This window comes from Acomys russatus, chromosome 19 (genome assembly GCF_903995435.1).
Source record: "Acomys russatus chromosome 19, mAcoRus1.1, whole genome shotgun sequence".
In the NCBI taxonomy this organism is placed as follows: Eukaryota; Metazoa; Chordata; class Mammalia; order Rodentia; family Muridae; genus Acomys; species Acomys russatus.
In genome coordinates, this window is record NC_067155.1 from 18810040 (window position 1) to 18825999 (window position 15960).

Genomic DNA, 15960 nt, shown 5'->3' on the forward strand with positions numbered 1-15960 from the left:
CTCAGACCCCAAGTCCAACGCCCTCCGCATCTCAGATCCCAAGTCCAATGCACTCTGTACCTCAGACCCCAAGTCCAGTGCCCTCCGCACCTCAGACCCCAAGTCCAATGCCCTCCGCACCTCAGACCCCAAGTCCAATGCACTGCGCATCTCAGACCCCAAGTCCAATGCCCTGCGCACCTCAGACCCCAAGTCCAATGCCCTCCGCACCTCAGACCCCAAGTCCAATGCACTGCGCATCTCAGATCCCAAGTCCAATGCACTGCGCACCTCAGACTCCAAGTTCAATGCCCTCCGCACCTCAGACCCCAAGTCCAATGCACGGCGCACCTCAGACCCCAAGTTCAATGCACTGCGCACCTCAGACCCCAAGTCCAGTGCCCTCCGCACCTCAGACCCCAAGTCCAGTGCCCTCTGCACCTCAGACCGAGTCCACCTTTGTTAACCTAAGTCTCAGAGGTTTTCCGGCATAACCTGAGGGAAGTGGGAGGACAGACCCAGGGCCTTCTAAAAAACGTCTCCATCTCCTTGCTCCTGTGGCCTCTGTGGGTAATGGCCGTGTCCGTGGCCTCTGTGGGTAATGGCCGTGTCCGTGGCCTCTGTGGGTAATGACCGTGTCCCTGACCTCTGTGGGTAATGGCCATGTCCGAAAACCCAAGTCCAGTCCCTGGGATCCGATCCACATAGTAGGAGGAGAGGGCCAAATCCTGCAAGTTGTCCTCTGACCTCCACATGTGTGCCATGAAGCTCACGCACGTGTGCATGGGCCGGGGGATGGACCCCCCCCCACACACACACTATTAAAAACAAATTACAGGGGCTGGAGAGATGGCTCAGAGGTTGTGAGCACTGGCTGCTCTTCCAGAGGTCCTGAGTTCAATTCCCAGCAACCACATGGTGGCTCACAACCATCTATAGTGAGATCTGGCGCCCTCTTCTAGGTACACATGCAGACTGAACACTGTAATATGTGATAAATAAATAAATCTTTAGTTAAAAACAACAAAACAAAACAAACTACAGTGTGGTTTGCTTGAGATGTCCCCCATAGCCTTGGGCACTTGACTATGTGGTCCCCAGTGGGTGGTGCTGTGCGGGCAGGCTTAGGAAGTGTGTCACCTCACGGAAGTGGCTCTGAGAGCATAAAGGCCACTCTGAGTTTGCTCATTCTGTTTGGTGCTTGCAGCTCAAGAGGGGAGCCCTTGCCTGCTGCTGCAGCTGCCGTGCCTGCTGCACCGGCAGCGCCCCCATCCCCCTGGAATCCTAGGCCACAGGAACTCTTGTAAGTTGCCTTGGCAATGGTGTCTCAGTGTGGTTAGAGAGGAGCATCTGGCTCGGCTGGTGTGGGACAGAACGCCACGAATAGCTCCTGCCCGCGTGCCACCAGCCTGAAGCTGAGGCCACTGCTGAGGGGGCCACAGATGGACCACATGACTGATGACTGCTTCCTGAGCCCACCCTTCCTGGGCTGTCCCTGCTATACAGAACACATCCCTATGGCTTCCCAGTCTGCTTTTGGTGCCTCTGGTCAAGCGATCCGATGCCCACAGGGAGTGCGGAGCCTCTGTGAGCGATGCTGGTGTTCCTCAGCCCCTCTGGCCTTCACCTGGGGAGGGGGTGGCCAGAGGGAGAGACAAGCTACGACCCTCAACACTCAACAGACGAGCTGGGTGGTGCCTATAGCGTCACCACTAGTTTGAAGACATGTCAGGGCCATGCCTATGAAGACCCTGCCCTGACTGACAGATACTGCACTTTCTAGAAACTTGGCTCCAGGCCCTGCCATCCTCCTCCCTTTGACTACACTCAGCCTTCATAGTCTCCTCAAAGGGCGAGACACAGCACTAGAGGCTCAAAGACTCCTTTCTTTTCTCTGTTTTGCTTTGTTAAGATGAAGTTTCTTCTCTGTGTAGCCCTGGCTGTCCTGGACTCGCTCTGCAGCCCAGCCTGGCCTCGAACTCACAGCGATCCGCCTGCCTCTGGCCCCTGAGTGCAGGGATTAAAGGCGTGCGCCACCACACCTGGCTTAAGAGTCCATTCTTTCTTCTGCATTTGTCTGAGGGCCGGGTTTGTGGCAGTTTAAAGGGTCGTATCTAGGCAGCCCTGACTGCCACCAACCTTGACCTCAGCAGCTGCCCTCACACATGGCCAGCTGCCTTGGAAAACGTGCCCCATCATGGTGAGACACAGAAGCACGGACTCTTTATTTAGTGTCCCACAAGGTCAGTGACAAATCCTGGGCACTTGAGGGGAACGGCAGTGGAGGCTGGAACAAACCAGGGGAGAGTGGACAGCACTGATGGCCCAGGCGTGGCTGCTGCCCAATGTCTGCTCGGCGTGAATGTCTGCTCGGCGTGCCCTCCTCTGTCAGAGCAGCCCTATTGGACTTCCCCACACTTCCCAGGCTCCCTCGCAGTTTTGGCCAATGAAGCAACAATGAGAGTGTGTAAGACATCTGCCCCGGAGATCTCCTGGGAGGCGGGCAGGGGGACGGCAAGTTCAAGGCCAGCCTAGGCAACTTGGCAAGACTAAAGTAACACAGAGGCTGGGGGTGCAGCTCGGTAGCAGGGTGCTGGCCTGGCACGTGTGAGATCTAGACTGTAGTCCCCAGGACTGAGAAACACAAAGCCAAAACCGGGCTGGTGGGATGGTTCAGAGGGTGGAGGCACGTGCCTCGGAGCCTGACTACCTGAGCTGGATCCCCAGGACCCGACACGCTTTAAGTTGACCTCCGACCTCCACACACTTGTGCTTGGAATGCGTGCACCCACAAATACACACATACACACACACACCTACTTAAAAATGTAAAAGATTAAAAAAAAATCCAAATCCCAAATGAAGAGCAGGGTCTGATAACGTGGAAGAAAACAAACTGCCGAATTGGTTTCTGGTTCGCGGCTCACGGCTGAACCCACGCCCGACGGTGTCTCTAATGGGCCTCCTCTCTCAGCGGCGCCTCCCACTCAAGACACAGCCGTTTTGAGACAAGTTCTCACACATCTCAGACTAGCCTCAAACTCACTACGGCCCTGGACTTCCACGCTGGCCTCCACCTCTGGAGCGCTAGGCTTGACAGACACGGCCGCTCGCTTGCAGGGCTGGAGATCCCACGCAGGGCCTTAGCCAAGCTGGCCCACCCAGGGAGCCACGCCCCGAGCCCTCTTTGTCTGCGTGTGATGCCGGTGCGCTGTGTAGGCCGGATGTTAATCTTAGGTGGTTCTTTAGGACACATCCGCCTTGGTTTTTGAGACAGGGTCTCCTCACACGGGGGCCTGGGCTTAACCAGTTAGACCAGGCTATGCTGGGCAGCCAGCAAGGGCATCACCTGCCTCCGCCTCCTCAGTGCTGAAATCACAAACACAGCCCGTATTTATATCACTTGTGTGTATGTGTTCAGGGACACCTGCAAGTAAGTGTGTAACGCACGCACGCACGCACACGTGGAATGGGTGCCGTCTTCCTCTGCCATCTTTGACATTACCTGGGTCTTTCTGCACCTGGGGCTCACCAGTTAGCCAGGCTGGCAAGCCAGCTGAGATCTGAGTCAGCCCGTCTCCGCCCGCTCCGCACTGAGGCAGTAGGTGCCTGCAGCGACGGCGGGAGAACTCCTGTCAGGGTTAGAGACTGAACGCGGGGCCCTTGCTTATGTGCGGCAGGTATGCTCCTGACTGGGCCATCTCCCAACTCTCACTGAGTTTCTGGATGGGACTTTTAAATCTCTATCTTCTGTTTAATCTGTGCTCCTCAGTCTATGGAAGGCTGGGATGTCTCATACAGGGCACCCCCCCCTTTCTTTGTGGTTTTTCGAGACAGGGTCTCTCTGTGTAGCCTTGGCTGTCCTGGACTCGCTTTGTAGACCAGGCTGGCCTCGAACTCACAGAGATGTGCCTGCCTCTGCCTCCCCCAGTGCTGGGACTAAAGGCGTGCGCCACCACGCCCGGCTTACATGACCACTTTTAACACTTGCAAATTCTGGTGAACCTCACTAAAGTGAAGACAGCTCTTTATCTTGCGCTGTATGCCCAGCTCTGAGTAAACACGCCTGGAAGAAGAGTGGGCCGCATGGCTGCCTTCCATCTTGTCTGAGATGTGGTAATTACTCAATGTTTTCTTGAAAAAATTAAAAAATTACTTTCCAGATGAAGGCTCTGAGGAGGTTCTGATGGGACGGGCTGAGGAGCTGTGGCTCTGGGGCTGTGAGGCAGAGGCTGGGTGCACTCTGTGGAGGCTGGGGACGGTATCAAAGGCTCATCAGGCCCAAGCTACTAGCAGGCTGGCTTGGGCCCTCCGCCCTCCACGGCAGAGAGGGATGTAGACATGCACGTGGAAGGCGTGGCCAGGCTCAGCATGCATGTGGAAGGCGTGGCCAGGCACAACACACACACACACACACACACACACACACACACACACACACACGGAAACATGGCCAGGCACAACATACATGTGGAAGGCGTGGCCAGGCACAACACACACGTGGAAGGTATGGCCAGGCACAACACACACACACACACACACACACAGGTGGAGACATGGCCAGGCACAACATACATGTGGAAGGCATGGCCAGGCACAACATACATGTGGAAGGCGTGGCCAGGCATAGCACACACATGGAAGGCGTGGCCCATGTGCCTCTCTCCAGCCTTCACTGATGGGACAGAGGTGGGTGATTAGAGGGTGGGGCGGGGTGGGAGGGGGGCAGGGACAGAAGGGATGATGGGTGATACAGCCACGGTCAGCTGACACTCCATCTATCATCTTCTGTCTATTGGTCGAGCCAAGAAACCGCAGTGGTGGCTATCCCTCTGTCACATGACTGATGTAAGTCCTGATGGCTTAAGTGACAGTTCTAGGTATCATGTGACTTTGCAGAAGCTCACTGTGGGGTTCGAAGCCTAGGTCTACCATTCCGGTCGCACTCTGAGACCGAGTCTCAGTATGCAGTCCAAGCTGGCCTTCAACTCCTTACCCACCTGCATCAGCCTCTGGAGTGCTGAGATTACAGGTGTGCACCGCCATACCTGGAAAGTGCTTTCATTCTTAGTACATATAATACAGAACTATATATTATATATTAATATATATTTACTTTAAAAAAATTTTATTATTATGTACACAGAGCTCTGCGTGCATGTACACCTGCAGGCCAGAAGAGGGCGCCAGATCTCACTATAGATGGTTGTGAGCCACCGTGTGGTTGCTGGGAATTGAACTCAGGACCTCTGGAAGAGCAGCCAGTGCTCTTAACCTCTGAGCCGTCTCTCCAGCCTCTATATTTACTACTTTTAAATTTATATATTTTATTGTATGTGTATGAGTGTTCTGCCTCATGTATAAATGTATCCCGTGTGTGTGCCTGGCACCTGTACCAGTCAGAAGACGGTATTAGGTTCCATGGACTGGAGCTAGAGAACACTGTGGCCACCAGGTGGGTGGCCAGGGACCAAGCTGGCCCTCTCGAAGGGGAAAAAGAGGTCTTAACTACTGAGCCATCTCTCCAGCCCCTAAAGATTGCTTAAAGAAAAAACGTTTATTATACATACAGTGCTTTATCTGCATGCACATCCGCAGGCCACAAGAGGGCGCCAGATCACATTACAGATGGTTGTGAGCCACCATGTGGTTGCTGGGAACTGAACTCAGGTCCTCTGGGAGAGCAGACAGTGCTCTTAACCTCTGAGCCGTCTCTGCAGCCCCAGTTGTTACTTTTTTTTCTTTTGAGACAGAGTTTCTCTGTGTAGCCCTGGCTGTCCTGGACTCGCTCTGTAGACCAGGCTGGCCTCGAACTCACAGCGATCCACCTGCCTCTGCCTCCCGAGTGCTGGGATTAAAGGTGTGCGCCACCACCGCCCGGCCTCACTTTTAATTTATACATGTAAGCACTTGTTCTGCTTGTATGTACGTGACCCATTTGAGTTCAGTGGCTACAGAGTCTAGAAGAGGGTGGCAGGTCCCCTGGAACTGGAATTACAGGTGGCTGCAAGCCGCTACGTGCGTGTGAGGAACTGAACTGTGGTCCTCTCTGCCCCTAGCGTGTTCACTTGTTTGTTCTTTCTTCTACTACTACTTTTTAAAAATAAAAGATAGGGTCTCAGATGGCAGCTCTGGCTGGCCTGGAACTTGCTAGGTCACGTTCTTCCATTGTGAAAACAAAAGGCAGCTGAGGGTGTCCTTCATTCGGCCCAGTGCTCGCTGGCATGTGCGAAGCCTTGGCCAACGTCACCCGCCTGTGTCCCCGGCGCTCAGAAGGCTGGGGTGGGAGCTCTGGGTCATCGTTGGCAGCCTGGGTTGCCTTAGCCCTGAGGTGAGGGGTTGGGATATGGGTGTGAATGAGCACACAGGCAGAAGGGGCCCTAGCACTGTGTCTCCGCCACTTCGCCCCCTACGGACGTGCCTTCCTCACCAGGCCTGCCCGTGTACCAATTCAACACTAAGCTGAAGGGAGTCCTCTTCCCTGAAGCCGCTTACTGTCAGCTGTCCCTTCACGGCAACAGTGAAAGGACCTGGTGCGCTGTGATGGCTAACTTGGGATGGCTTAGGTTTGAGTGTGCTGGGCACACCTGGCCACGCTCAATATCAGCTACAGGGAGAGGTAGAAACGCTGAGTCGGGAGTTGCAGAGGTCAGGGCCAGGCACCCCTGGAACCCCGAGAAGAGCCGGAATCCCAGAGGAAAGTGCCAGGGAGGCTGGTACAACCCCCACACCGCCTCCCAGGCATGAGGTGAGCATGGGCAGCGTCTGCAGGGGACCAGAATTCTGGGGGCAGGAGCCTGCCAGGGCCAGCCCCAGGCAGTCTGAGGCCTGATTCCTGTCCAGACTGCTTCCTGGCTCAGACACGGTAGCCCCAGCTTTGCTGAGCCCCAGTTTTGCTTCTGTAAAATGGGGATGGATAATCCATCTACCTGATGAAGCTGCAGGGAGGGCTCCCCAAGATCACACCACAGAGACTGAGCAGAGAACTCAGAAAAAGAGCACACAGCTGTGTCCAGCTCCTCCTCCCGCTGGTATCTGCTTTAAGGAGTAAAGGCAACACAGAGGATAGACTGGCTTTCCAGTATGTTGGTGGAGCAACGTTCCTGGCAAGAAAGGAAACTTGACCTAAACCTCTCACCTAAACAAAAGCCAAAATAATCAAGGACACTGGGGCCAATGGCACCCACACAGGTTGGTGAGGCTGAGGCAGGATCTCCATTTAAAGGTCAGGCTGAGATACAGTTAGGTATCCTAATGAAACCCTATATAACAATAATATAAAGAGCTTTTTTGTTTTTTAAGGCTAGAGATGCAGCTCAGCAGTGAAGCCCCTGCCTAGAATCCCCCAGTGAGGGGCTGGGGTGTGGCTCAGTGGTAGAGCCCCTGCCTAGAATCCCCCAGTGAGGGGCTGAGGGTGTGGCTCAGTGGTAGAGCCCCTGCCTAGACTCCCCCAGTGAGGGGCTGGGGTGTGGCTCAGTGGTAGAGCCCCTGCCTAGAGTCCCCCAGTGAGGGGCTGGGGTGTGGCTCAGTGGTAGCAATGTCTCTGCTATGATTGGGGATAAGGGTAAAACTCTGATTCATATGAAGAAAAAGAAGCATAGTTTAGGCATCAAAAAACATTTTGGTTCGAGAAAGACCCCATGAAGAAGATGAAAAAGGAAACGGAAGGCCGATCGTACAAAGGCTCACAAAATGCTGCAGAGCACTGTGTGAACTAGAAACTGGCACAAGACAGACGCATTGCTGGAGAGGGCACGCAGCTGGCAGACCAGCACACAGGATGCTCTGCGCTGCTGGCCCTCAGAGCAACGCAAATCACAAGGACAATGCGCCGGCACACCCCACACCCATCGGAATAGCTAACATGAAAAAATGGTGACAACGCCACATGGCACGGAGGCTGTGGAGAGCCTGGAGCACGCACAGGCTGCTGGCGGGAACGTGAAACGGGCCCAGCACACAGCGAGCGAATGCCCTGGGCACCGCTCCCAGACAAGCGCACACTGATTTCCATGCGGAAGCGTGTGTGCTTGAACATACGTGTTACATGTTCACAGCCTGGATGCGTTGGGCCCAACCCAGGGACTCCCCGAGAATCTTTATTTGGGTAGATGGTTAACGCGCTTTATCAAGGAACTACACCTTCTTCAAACAAAAAAACAACCAAAGGAAAAAAAAAGAAAAACAAAGCCAAAACTTAAGGCTTACTTTACGAATATTTGCCTGCATGTGCACGCGTGTTTGCTCGTCTGTTTGTCTCTTGGTTTTTTTGAGACAGGGTTTCTCTGTGTAGCCTTGGCTGTTCTGGACTCGCTTTGTCCTCAAACTCACAGCGATCCACCTGCCTCTGCCTCCAAGTGCTGGGATTAAAGGCGTGCGCCACCATGCCTGGCCCTGCTTTTGTCTCTTCTAGTTTTCTCTTTTTTCTGCCTTAGAGTGTAGCGTGGCTGGGCCTGCAGGCCCGAGGCACCAGGCCTAGCCCCATCCCATCTGCTGTTACCATTCAGTTACTGCTGTCACCATACAGCCCAGGTGTCGTCCCAGCAAACTACATGTTCCAGAATCTTCGCGGCCTCTCCTTCATCCTGTTGGTTTTTACTCATTTGTGCCTCTTCCTCTCTGCAGCAAACTCCCACCGATGTCCCCTGGCTTTACTCAAGTGCCAACACTCCTGGCATGGACTGCGTAGGTGGGACTGTGTTCCTCCTCCTCCTCAGCCACGTGGTGGTTTGTGGGATGTCTCTCTAGCCCAAGCAAGGGGGACACAACGGGAGCCCTGGCAACTGTGCAGGCCAGACACGCCTCTCAGTACTCCACGCACCGGAAGCTCTTGGAACCCTGTGTTCAATGGGGGGCTGTACAGCGGCCTCTAGAAGATGAAACACTGGGTTCCCCACCCCCTGATTTCCTAGCAGAGGCTTGGTATCCAACAAGGTGGCTGGCCTCTCTCTGCCTGTCTTTCTGTCCCTCTTAACTGAGCTAAGAGAATGGATGCTGCGCACATCCGGGTCAGGGCCCACAGAGGGAACTGAGGGGGCAGAGCTGGTCTTTTCCTTCCTCCTTCCTCGGGCAGGCATCCTGGGGGACAGCTCAGCCTAGGAGGCTGGTCTCTCCTGAAGGGTTTCCAGTGAGGAAAAGACAGACTGCCTAAAAACCTCAGAGCTTGTGGCTGGTGGGCTGCTGTGTGGCATTCACAGATAACTGCAGTATTCCAAAGGGCTGGGCCAGTCACAGTGAGGGGCAGGATGTGTTTTGAGGGCGCTGGGAACGCTGGGATAGGAGGTGTGGGGGACAGAGTCAGGGAGGCTGAGCAGCCTGACCACAGCAGTGGAAGAGGGGTAGGAGGCAGTCAGGACAAGGCTCGCAGCCTCCACCTAAAATACAGGGATGGGGCGGGGACCTAGGGGGGAGGACAGTTGGGGACAAGCTGGAATCAGGCCTCCTGGGGGCTCGAAGGCTGTGCTGTCCTGTTTGCATTGTTCCCAAAGGCACTGGAGAACCATGGAGAGTCAGGGAAGGTGGCTCATGCTGCCAGGCTGGAGCTGGCTCTAAGGGGGAGGGACAGAGTTGGCAAGACCGTGTGACCTGGAAAATACTGACGGCCTGGTTTTGGTGGGTGACTAGAGAGAGACGAATGGGATGCATGCAGAGGATGGTTTTGTTAAAAAAAAAAATACATATATGATGTGTGTGTATGTGTGTGTGTGTGTGTGTGTGTGTGTGTGTGTGTGATAAATTAATAAAGGTGTCCAGAAAAATGGCAACCCAAATTCTTCTGCTAGTGGAACCAATGACAAGTTCTGCCAGATCAGCTTAGCTCGGATTTTTTGCTGTTCTGTTTCTTTGTTCTAAATTTGAATGAGACATTGCCAACGCCCTGGTGGTCATTTTCTGCCCTTTGGGGGCCCATGAACCCCAGAACACGGCGAGTGTGAGAGTGAGGTGCCCTTCCTAGGAATGAAATCATGCGGCTGCATTCGTCAGATGACACCATTTCAAAGGCAAGGGAAGGCGCTGACCTTTCGGGAGATGGCTTGTATCTCGCGTAGGTGGCAGAGCCAGGGGTGGAGAAGCTCCCGGAAGGCTGTCGGTAGGGAGGGACTCTGTCGGCCCCTGCTGGTGATGCCGTGAAAGGTGTTTCTGGAAAGCTGACGGGCCTGGAAAGACAGGGGACAGAGGAAGGAGGCGTCCCAGAAGAGGCAGACAATAGACTTCCCCATCAAGTCTGCCTCAGGCCGGGTCTGGCATCTACCCCTTGGATCTGCAGCTAGGGGAGAGGAGAGCAGCCGAGTCCGGCCCGTCTTCCTTCCTCTGTGCTCCACACTCAGCTTTGCAGCTGGGCGAGGGGCCACCTAGGACAATTCTCTGTCCTTTCCTGGGACAAGGTGTTCCTCTGTCCCTTCATTTTAGAGAAATTTAAATGTATGTATGTATGTACTTTTTTTTTTTTAACGTACGTATTTTTTATTAGATCTGTTTCTTCTTACTTGTGTGAAGTACTTTGCCTGCATGTACATACACACGCACACTACATGGGTGTCTGATGCCTGCAGAGGGCATCAGATCCCCTCGAACTGGAGTTACAATGGTCGTGAGCCACCATGTGGGCGCTGGGAACCGAGCCCAGAGTCTCTGCAAGAGCAACAAGTGCTTTTAACCACTGAACCATCTCTCCAGGCCCCCTTATTTATTTATTTCCGTGACTGACTCTCATGACCGTACCTCTAGCCGACTGGAAACCCACTACCTAGACCGGGCTGGCCTCGAACTCGGAGACCTGCCTGCCTCTGCCTCCCGAGTGCTGGGCTTAAAGGCGTGCGCCACCTTGCCTGACTCTATATTTTTATACGTTTATTTTTAGAATGGGGGCCACATGGCCAGGATGCTCTATCTCTTAAAATAGGGTGCATTCAAGTAAATATCCCGGCTGGGCCTGCAATCCAAGAAACTCTGCAGTTGGGAGCAGGAGGCTCCAGTTCCAGGTTAGCCTAACAGCATAGTGAGCTCTTGCGCCAAAGAAGGCAGAGGGAGCTGAGGATGCATCTAGTGGCGAGCTTACCCAGCATGTCAGAGGACCTAGGCTCAACCCTCCCTCAGGCGAGCTTACCCAGCATGCCAGAGGACCTAGGCTCAACCCTCAATAGAAATAAAACAAAGCAGTGTGGATTAAATACCAATAGCAAAGTGCCTGAGGGGACGGCCAGCTATGAGAGCCACCTGTGTGGGCTACTCCCTTGGCGAGCTTCCCAAGAGGCTAGTCCTGCAGGTTCTGTTATTGGCCTTTGAGAAAAAACTTTTCCAACCTTGTAGAGAGATGTGTGTCCCTGTCCCAGGGCCCGTGGGATGGGGCCGAGGAATGGGGAGAAAAGGAAGAAATGATGGGTAGAGCAGAGGGAGGCAGCGGGATAAGAAGGGAAAAGGGCTGGGCGTGGTGGCGCACGCCTTAAATTCCAGCACTCGGGAGGCAGGGGCAGGCGGATCGCTGTGAGTTCGAGGCCAGCCTGGTCTACAGAGTGAGTCCAGGACAGCCAGGGCTACACAGAGAGACCCTGCCTCAAAAAGAAAAAAGAAAAGAAAAGAAAGAAAGAAAGACAAGCACGACTGAGGGGAGGAGGAAGAAAAGGAACGAGGGTGAGAGACAGTAGGGAGAGGGGTGGCTTGTAGGCAGGAGGACACGGATGGCAGCGGCACCCCAGGGCCCTTACCTCTTGCTGTGCAGTGGCTGGGACTCGCGGAAAGGGACCACAGGCGTCTGCTTCGGGAGTCGGCTCAGGGACTGGACATGCCCAGGAGTGGCAGGGGCTGTCCATTTCGTGGCCGGCAGAGAGTTGTGGGAGGCAGGCCCGCTCCACTGCCAGGGGGCATTGCTGCGGTAGGGGGGCCGGCCTCCAGGGGTGCTGGTTTCCGGCTCTGTCTTGGGTTCCAAAGTATTCATATCATAGGTCTCTGGCCAACCCCTGGAAAAACAAGTTTATTACTTGTAAGGTCTGGGCCCACTAGCACGCAGGCCTTCTGTGGGCTGGTTTATAGTGGGCCAACTCCAAACCATGCTGGTTCATTTTAAAGGCTGAGCGACACCCTTCAAATTAGGGCCTGATGCGTGCCAGCTTAGAATCCTGCGCCACGGCCCAACACAGGACTACAACTGCAAAACCTGAATCCCTCGGCCTTCCTCCCAGCCTTGGCTTCCCTTGTCCCCTCCTTTTTCTCTGGCCCAGGCCTCTGGTCAGCCAGGGTCTCCAAGACCAGCCCCTCCCAACCCCCAAGCAGTACTTTGGGCCAGAAAAGCCGACGCCCTCAAAAATCAAAGGACTGACAGTCTCTCTGCCTTGTTCCCAGGAACCCTAAATGCTGCCGGAAGAGGAGCAGGTGACCTACTTTGCAAGGTGGTTAAAAAAAAAAAAGAAAGAAAAAGAAAGGAAAAAAAAAAAAAAGCAATGAAACCCAGAACCCTGGAAATAGATGCGGAGCAGCCATGTCGGGCTGGCACGCGCACCACACTGCATGGTCCCGCCTGGGGCTCGGGAGCCAGGCTAGGCTGGCACCTCCGCTGCGGCTGTCACACAGCAGAGAAAGGGGCCGGAGCCTACAGAAGGCTGAGCTCCGCCGGGCAGGCTCAGGGGCTCTCATCCCGACGTTCCTTTATGTACAGGGTCAGGCCACAGGACCTGGGGATATGCTCCTGTCGGGGGGCCCTACTTGGGGTACCTTTCTGTGGCAGTGTGGTAGAGCTGGTGCTCAGCAGGTCCTTATGGCTGTTTTGGGGATCAGGAGCCCCCAGGCACCGGGTAGGGAACAACCCAGACAGAGAGCAGCCTGACAGGGGCAGCAGATAGGGCAGGCTGCAGAGGCAGAGGGAGGCCACAGAGCCCAAGAACTGCTCTGTGCTCTGAGCCCCGCAGATCTCACTTCTGGAGGCTAGGCATGAGCATGTGACCCACACCCAACCAATCAGAGACATCTCTCACCCCAGACACAGTGACTAGAGTAGGGCTGTCACAGGCTCTAAGCACTTCCTGTCAGAGCAGCAAGAGACACCCGGGAGCCACTGCTGGAATTATCGGGGTGGGGGCGGGGAGCGCAAAGATCTGTCTCCGTGTGCGTTGCTATGCTAGGGGGACCCAGGCCACAGCTGCGTCACTTGTGGAGGGGGACCGACGGAGGGTGACAGTAACGACGCTGAAGACCTTGGCTTTTGCATCCTCCGGCCTCCATTTCCTGAGCGCTGGGATTGTAGGTGCGCGCTGCCCGTGTCTGGCTTACGCAGTGCTGGGGGATTGAACCCACGGCCTCATACATGCTAGGTGAGCACTCTACCAACTGAGCCGCACCCTCAGCTCCAGTATATTACCTTTCATAGCTTAAAGAAAAACAAAACTGAGGCTGAGGGGCTGGAGAGGTGGCTCAGAGGTTAAGAGCCCCACCTGCTCCTCCAGAGGTCCTGAGTTCAATTCCCAGCAACCACATGGTGGCTCACAACCATCTACGATCTGGTGCCCTCTTCTGGCCTGCAGAGGTACATGCAGGCAGAGCATTCATATGCATTAAAAAAAAAAAAAGAGGCAGAGAAGTAGCTAGGAACTAAGCTGCAGTGGTGAGTCTGAGTTCAAGGCCAGTCTTGTCTGGATGGAGTTCTAGGGCAGCTAGCTTATACAGTGAGAACCTATCTTAGTGGGGGGAGAAAAAAAAGAAAGAAAGAAAGAGAAAGAAAAAGCAATAGCCATGTCATGGCCACGCCCAGACGCCAGCATTGCACACCATTCCCCCTCTTGCCTGCCGTCTCCCCCTCTTCCATGCTCCCCTGGTCTTGGAGAGGATGCCTGGGCATTCCACAGGCATGAGTGGGGTTAGGGGACACTCTGACAGGCATACCACTTTCATTTAGCAAACAATGTCAGTAGCGTCCCCATGGGGGCCTGTGGCCTTCCAAGCCAGGTTTATGGTATAAGACACGGCCTCGCTCCTGTAAAGCAGGGTTCAAATCCAATCAGAGCAACTGACTGCCCCACCTCGCCCCTTTCTGAGACTGGATCTTTCTTCATTGTCCAGGCTGGCCTCAAGTTCAGTCCTCCTTTTCCCAGTCTCCAGTGCTGGGGTTACAATCAAGTATCAGCCCCTCACTGCACTTGTTTCTTTCTCTTTTGTTTCTTTAGGCGTGTTTGTGGGGGAAATCTCACTCTGTAGACTAGGCTGGGCTTGAACTCACGGATACCGAGCTGTGTCGGCCTCCTGCGTGCTGGGGTTAAAGGCGCGCGCACCACCATGTCCTGCCCAGATGGAACTGCCCAAATATGGAGGCATGGAATCTGGGCCGTCCACATTTGGGGACTTGGCAGCTTTGAGGCCCACAATTTCATTAAAGTAGGTGCGACTGAAAGTGGCGGGGCTGTGGAGGGGTGGGGCTGTGAAGGGTGGGGCGGGGCGGGGCTGCGGAGGGGCATCTGGCCTGAACAACAGAGAACTTGATCTTGGTTTTGTTCTCTAAGTAACACAGTAGAGCGCTGGAAGGATTGCTCAGTGGTTAGGTGCACTTGCTGCTTAGTCATAAAGACCAAGGTCTGGATCTTGGCATCAGGTCAGGTGGTTCGCAAACACCCAGCTGCACGCACACACACAGCCACAGCAGCAGCCTCTGCTGGCCAGAAACAGAGTTCTGTTTGGGCTGGTTTGGTGTTTGCTTTTCTGCTGCTGCTGTCTGTGAACCTAATAAACCCAGTGGAGCCTGGCCTTGAACTCCTGATCCCCCTGCCTCCACCTCTCAGGGGCTGGGACTCCAGGCGCACGCTACCAGACCTTGCCTTATCTACTTTGCAGTCTGCCTCTCCCTGTAGGAAACAAATCGCTTGCTCTGCCTTGTCCACTACTGTCCTACGCCCGGCACGGCAAATGGAGTTTGCATATAGTAGGGCGCCCAATAAATGTCCCAGCATGACCTGGGACAAGCTGCTTTCACACGTGTGTGCCATCTGGAAAAGGCGATTACTAGGTCGTCATGGATACTGTTGAGGTGCACACACAGGGCTTACACCGAGAACCAGCTCCCACGAGGAGTCACTAGCTCTGGTGAAACAGGGCTTATCACAGCGGTGCTAACCCTGGGTCAAGACCCCATCAGGGGTCAAATGACCCTTTCACAGGGGTCGCCTGAGACCATCGGAAAACAGGAGTTTACATTATGATTTGTAACAGTCAGGAACTTACAGCTATGATGCAGCAACGGAAATAACTGTATACTTGGGGTGCGGCGGGGTCATCACAACCCCAAGCAACTGTAGTGAAGGGTCGCAGCACCGGGAAGTGGAGGACCACCTGGGAGCTGCCAACCCCGGGCCTGGCCGGCCTCTCGGGGTGACGCCCTTACCGTCGGGGAGTGCCGTCTTCGAAGGGAGGGATGATGACCACCTTCACGGTGACAGATGTGCGGAGCAGGTCAATCATCTGGTCGTGGCTCAGCGTCACCACGGCCACCTTGCAGATCTCCACCAGCCGGCTGCCTTGCCGGAGGCCAGCTTGCCAGGCGAAGCCGTAGTCCTCCACCTCAGCCACCGTCCCATCATGCTTCACATGGAAGCCCAGCTGCCCCAGCCCGTTCCGCCGTAGGGTCATGTCCACTGTCTCCCAGCCGTTGGTCATCACCTGCGGGCAGCGGGTGGGATGAGCCCTGGCGGTTTCGGTCAGAGGTTCTGAGGACCCTGGTCTGATCAGCCCCCGCTGAGACGGCCTGGCAAGTTCCATCTGCCTTCCAGGTGCCACCAGGATCCCAGATGGATGAGCATCATAGGATCCCAGGGTGGGCTCCCGGCTTCTGGGTAGGAAATACCCAGAATACCGCTCGGCGCTTGATATCGCAGAGGCCATGGACTAGAGTCTCCAAACAGCCCTGCTCCCTCCTTCACCTCTCAGCCCTCCGTTGTCAGGTGTGCGAGCTGTGAGGTGAGCAGGTAGGCATGGCTTTTTGGTTAGAGTATTAATTAATTAGTT

General features: G+C 54.8%; 1 protein-coding gene across 1 annotated transcript in view; it reads right to left on the reverse strand.

Annotated features, from left to right (window-relative positions):
* Positions 1-15960, reverse strand: part of Sipa1l3 (signal induced proliferation associated 1 like 3) — an 86852-nt gene that overhangs the window by 40580 nt on the left and 30312 nt on the right. The window contains exons 8-10 of the mRNA XM_051162778.1: positions 15341-15615; positions 11685-11936; positions 9999-10136 (exon numbers count right to left, since the gene is read on the reverse strand). Coding sequence (XP_051018735.1) covers positions 9999-10136; positions 11685-11936; positions 15341-15615 — 665 coding nt within the window. The remainder of the gene's footprint in view (positions 1-9998; positions 10137-11684; positions 11937-15340; positions 15616-15960) is intronic.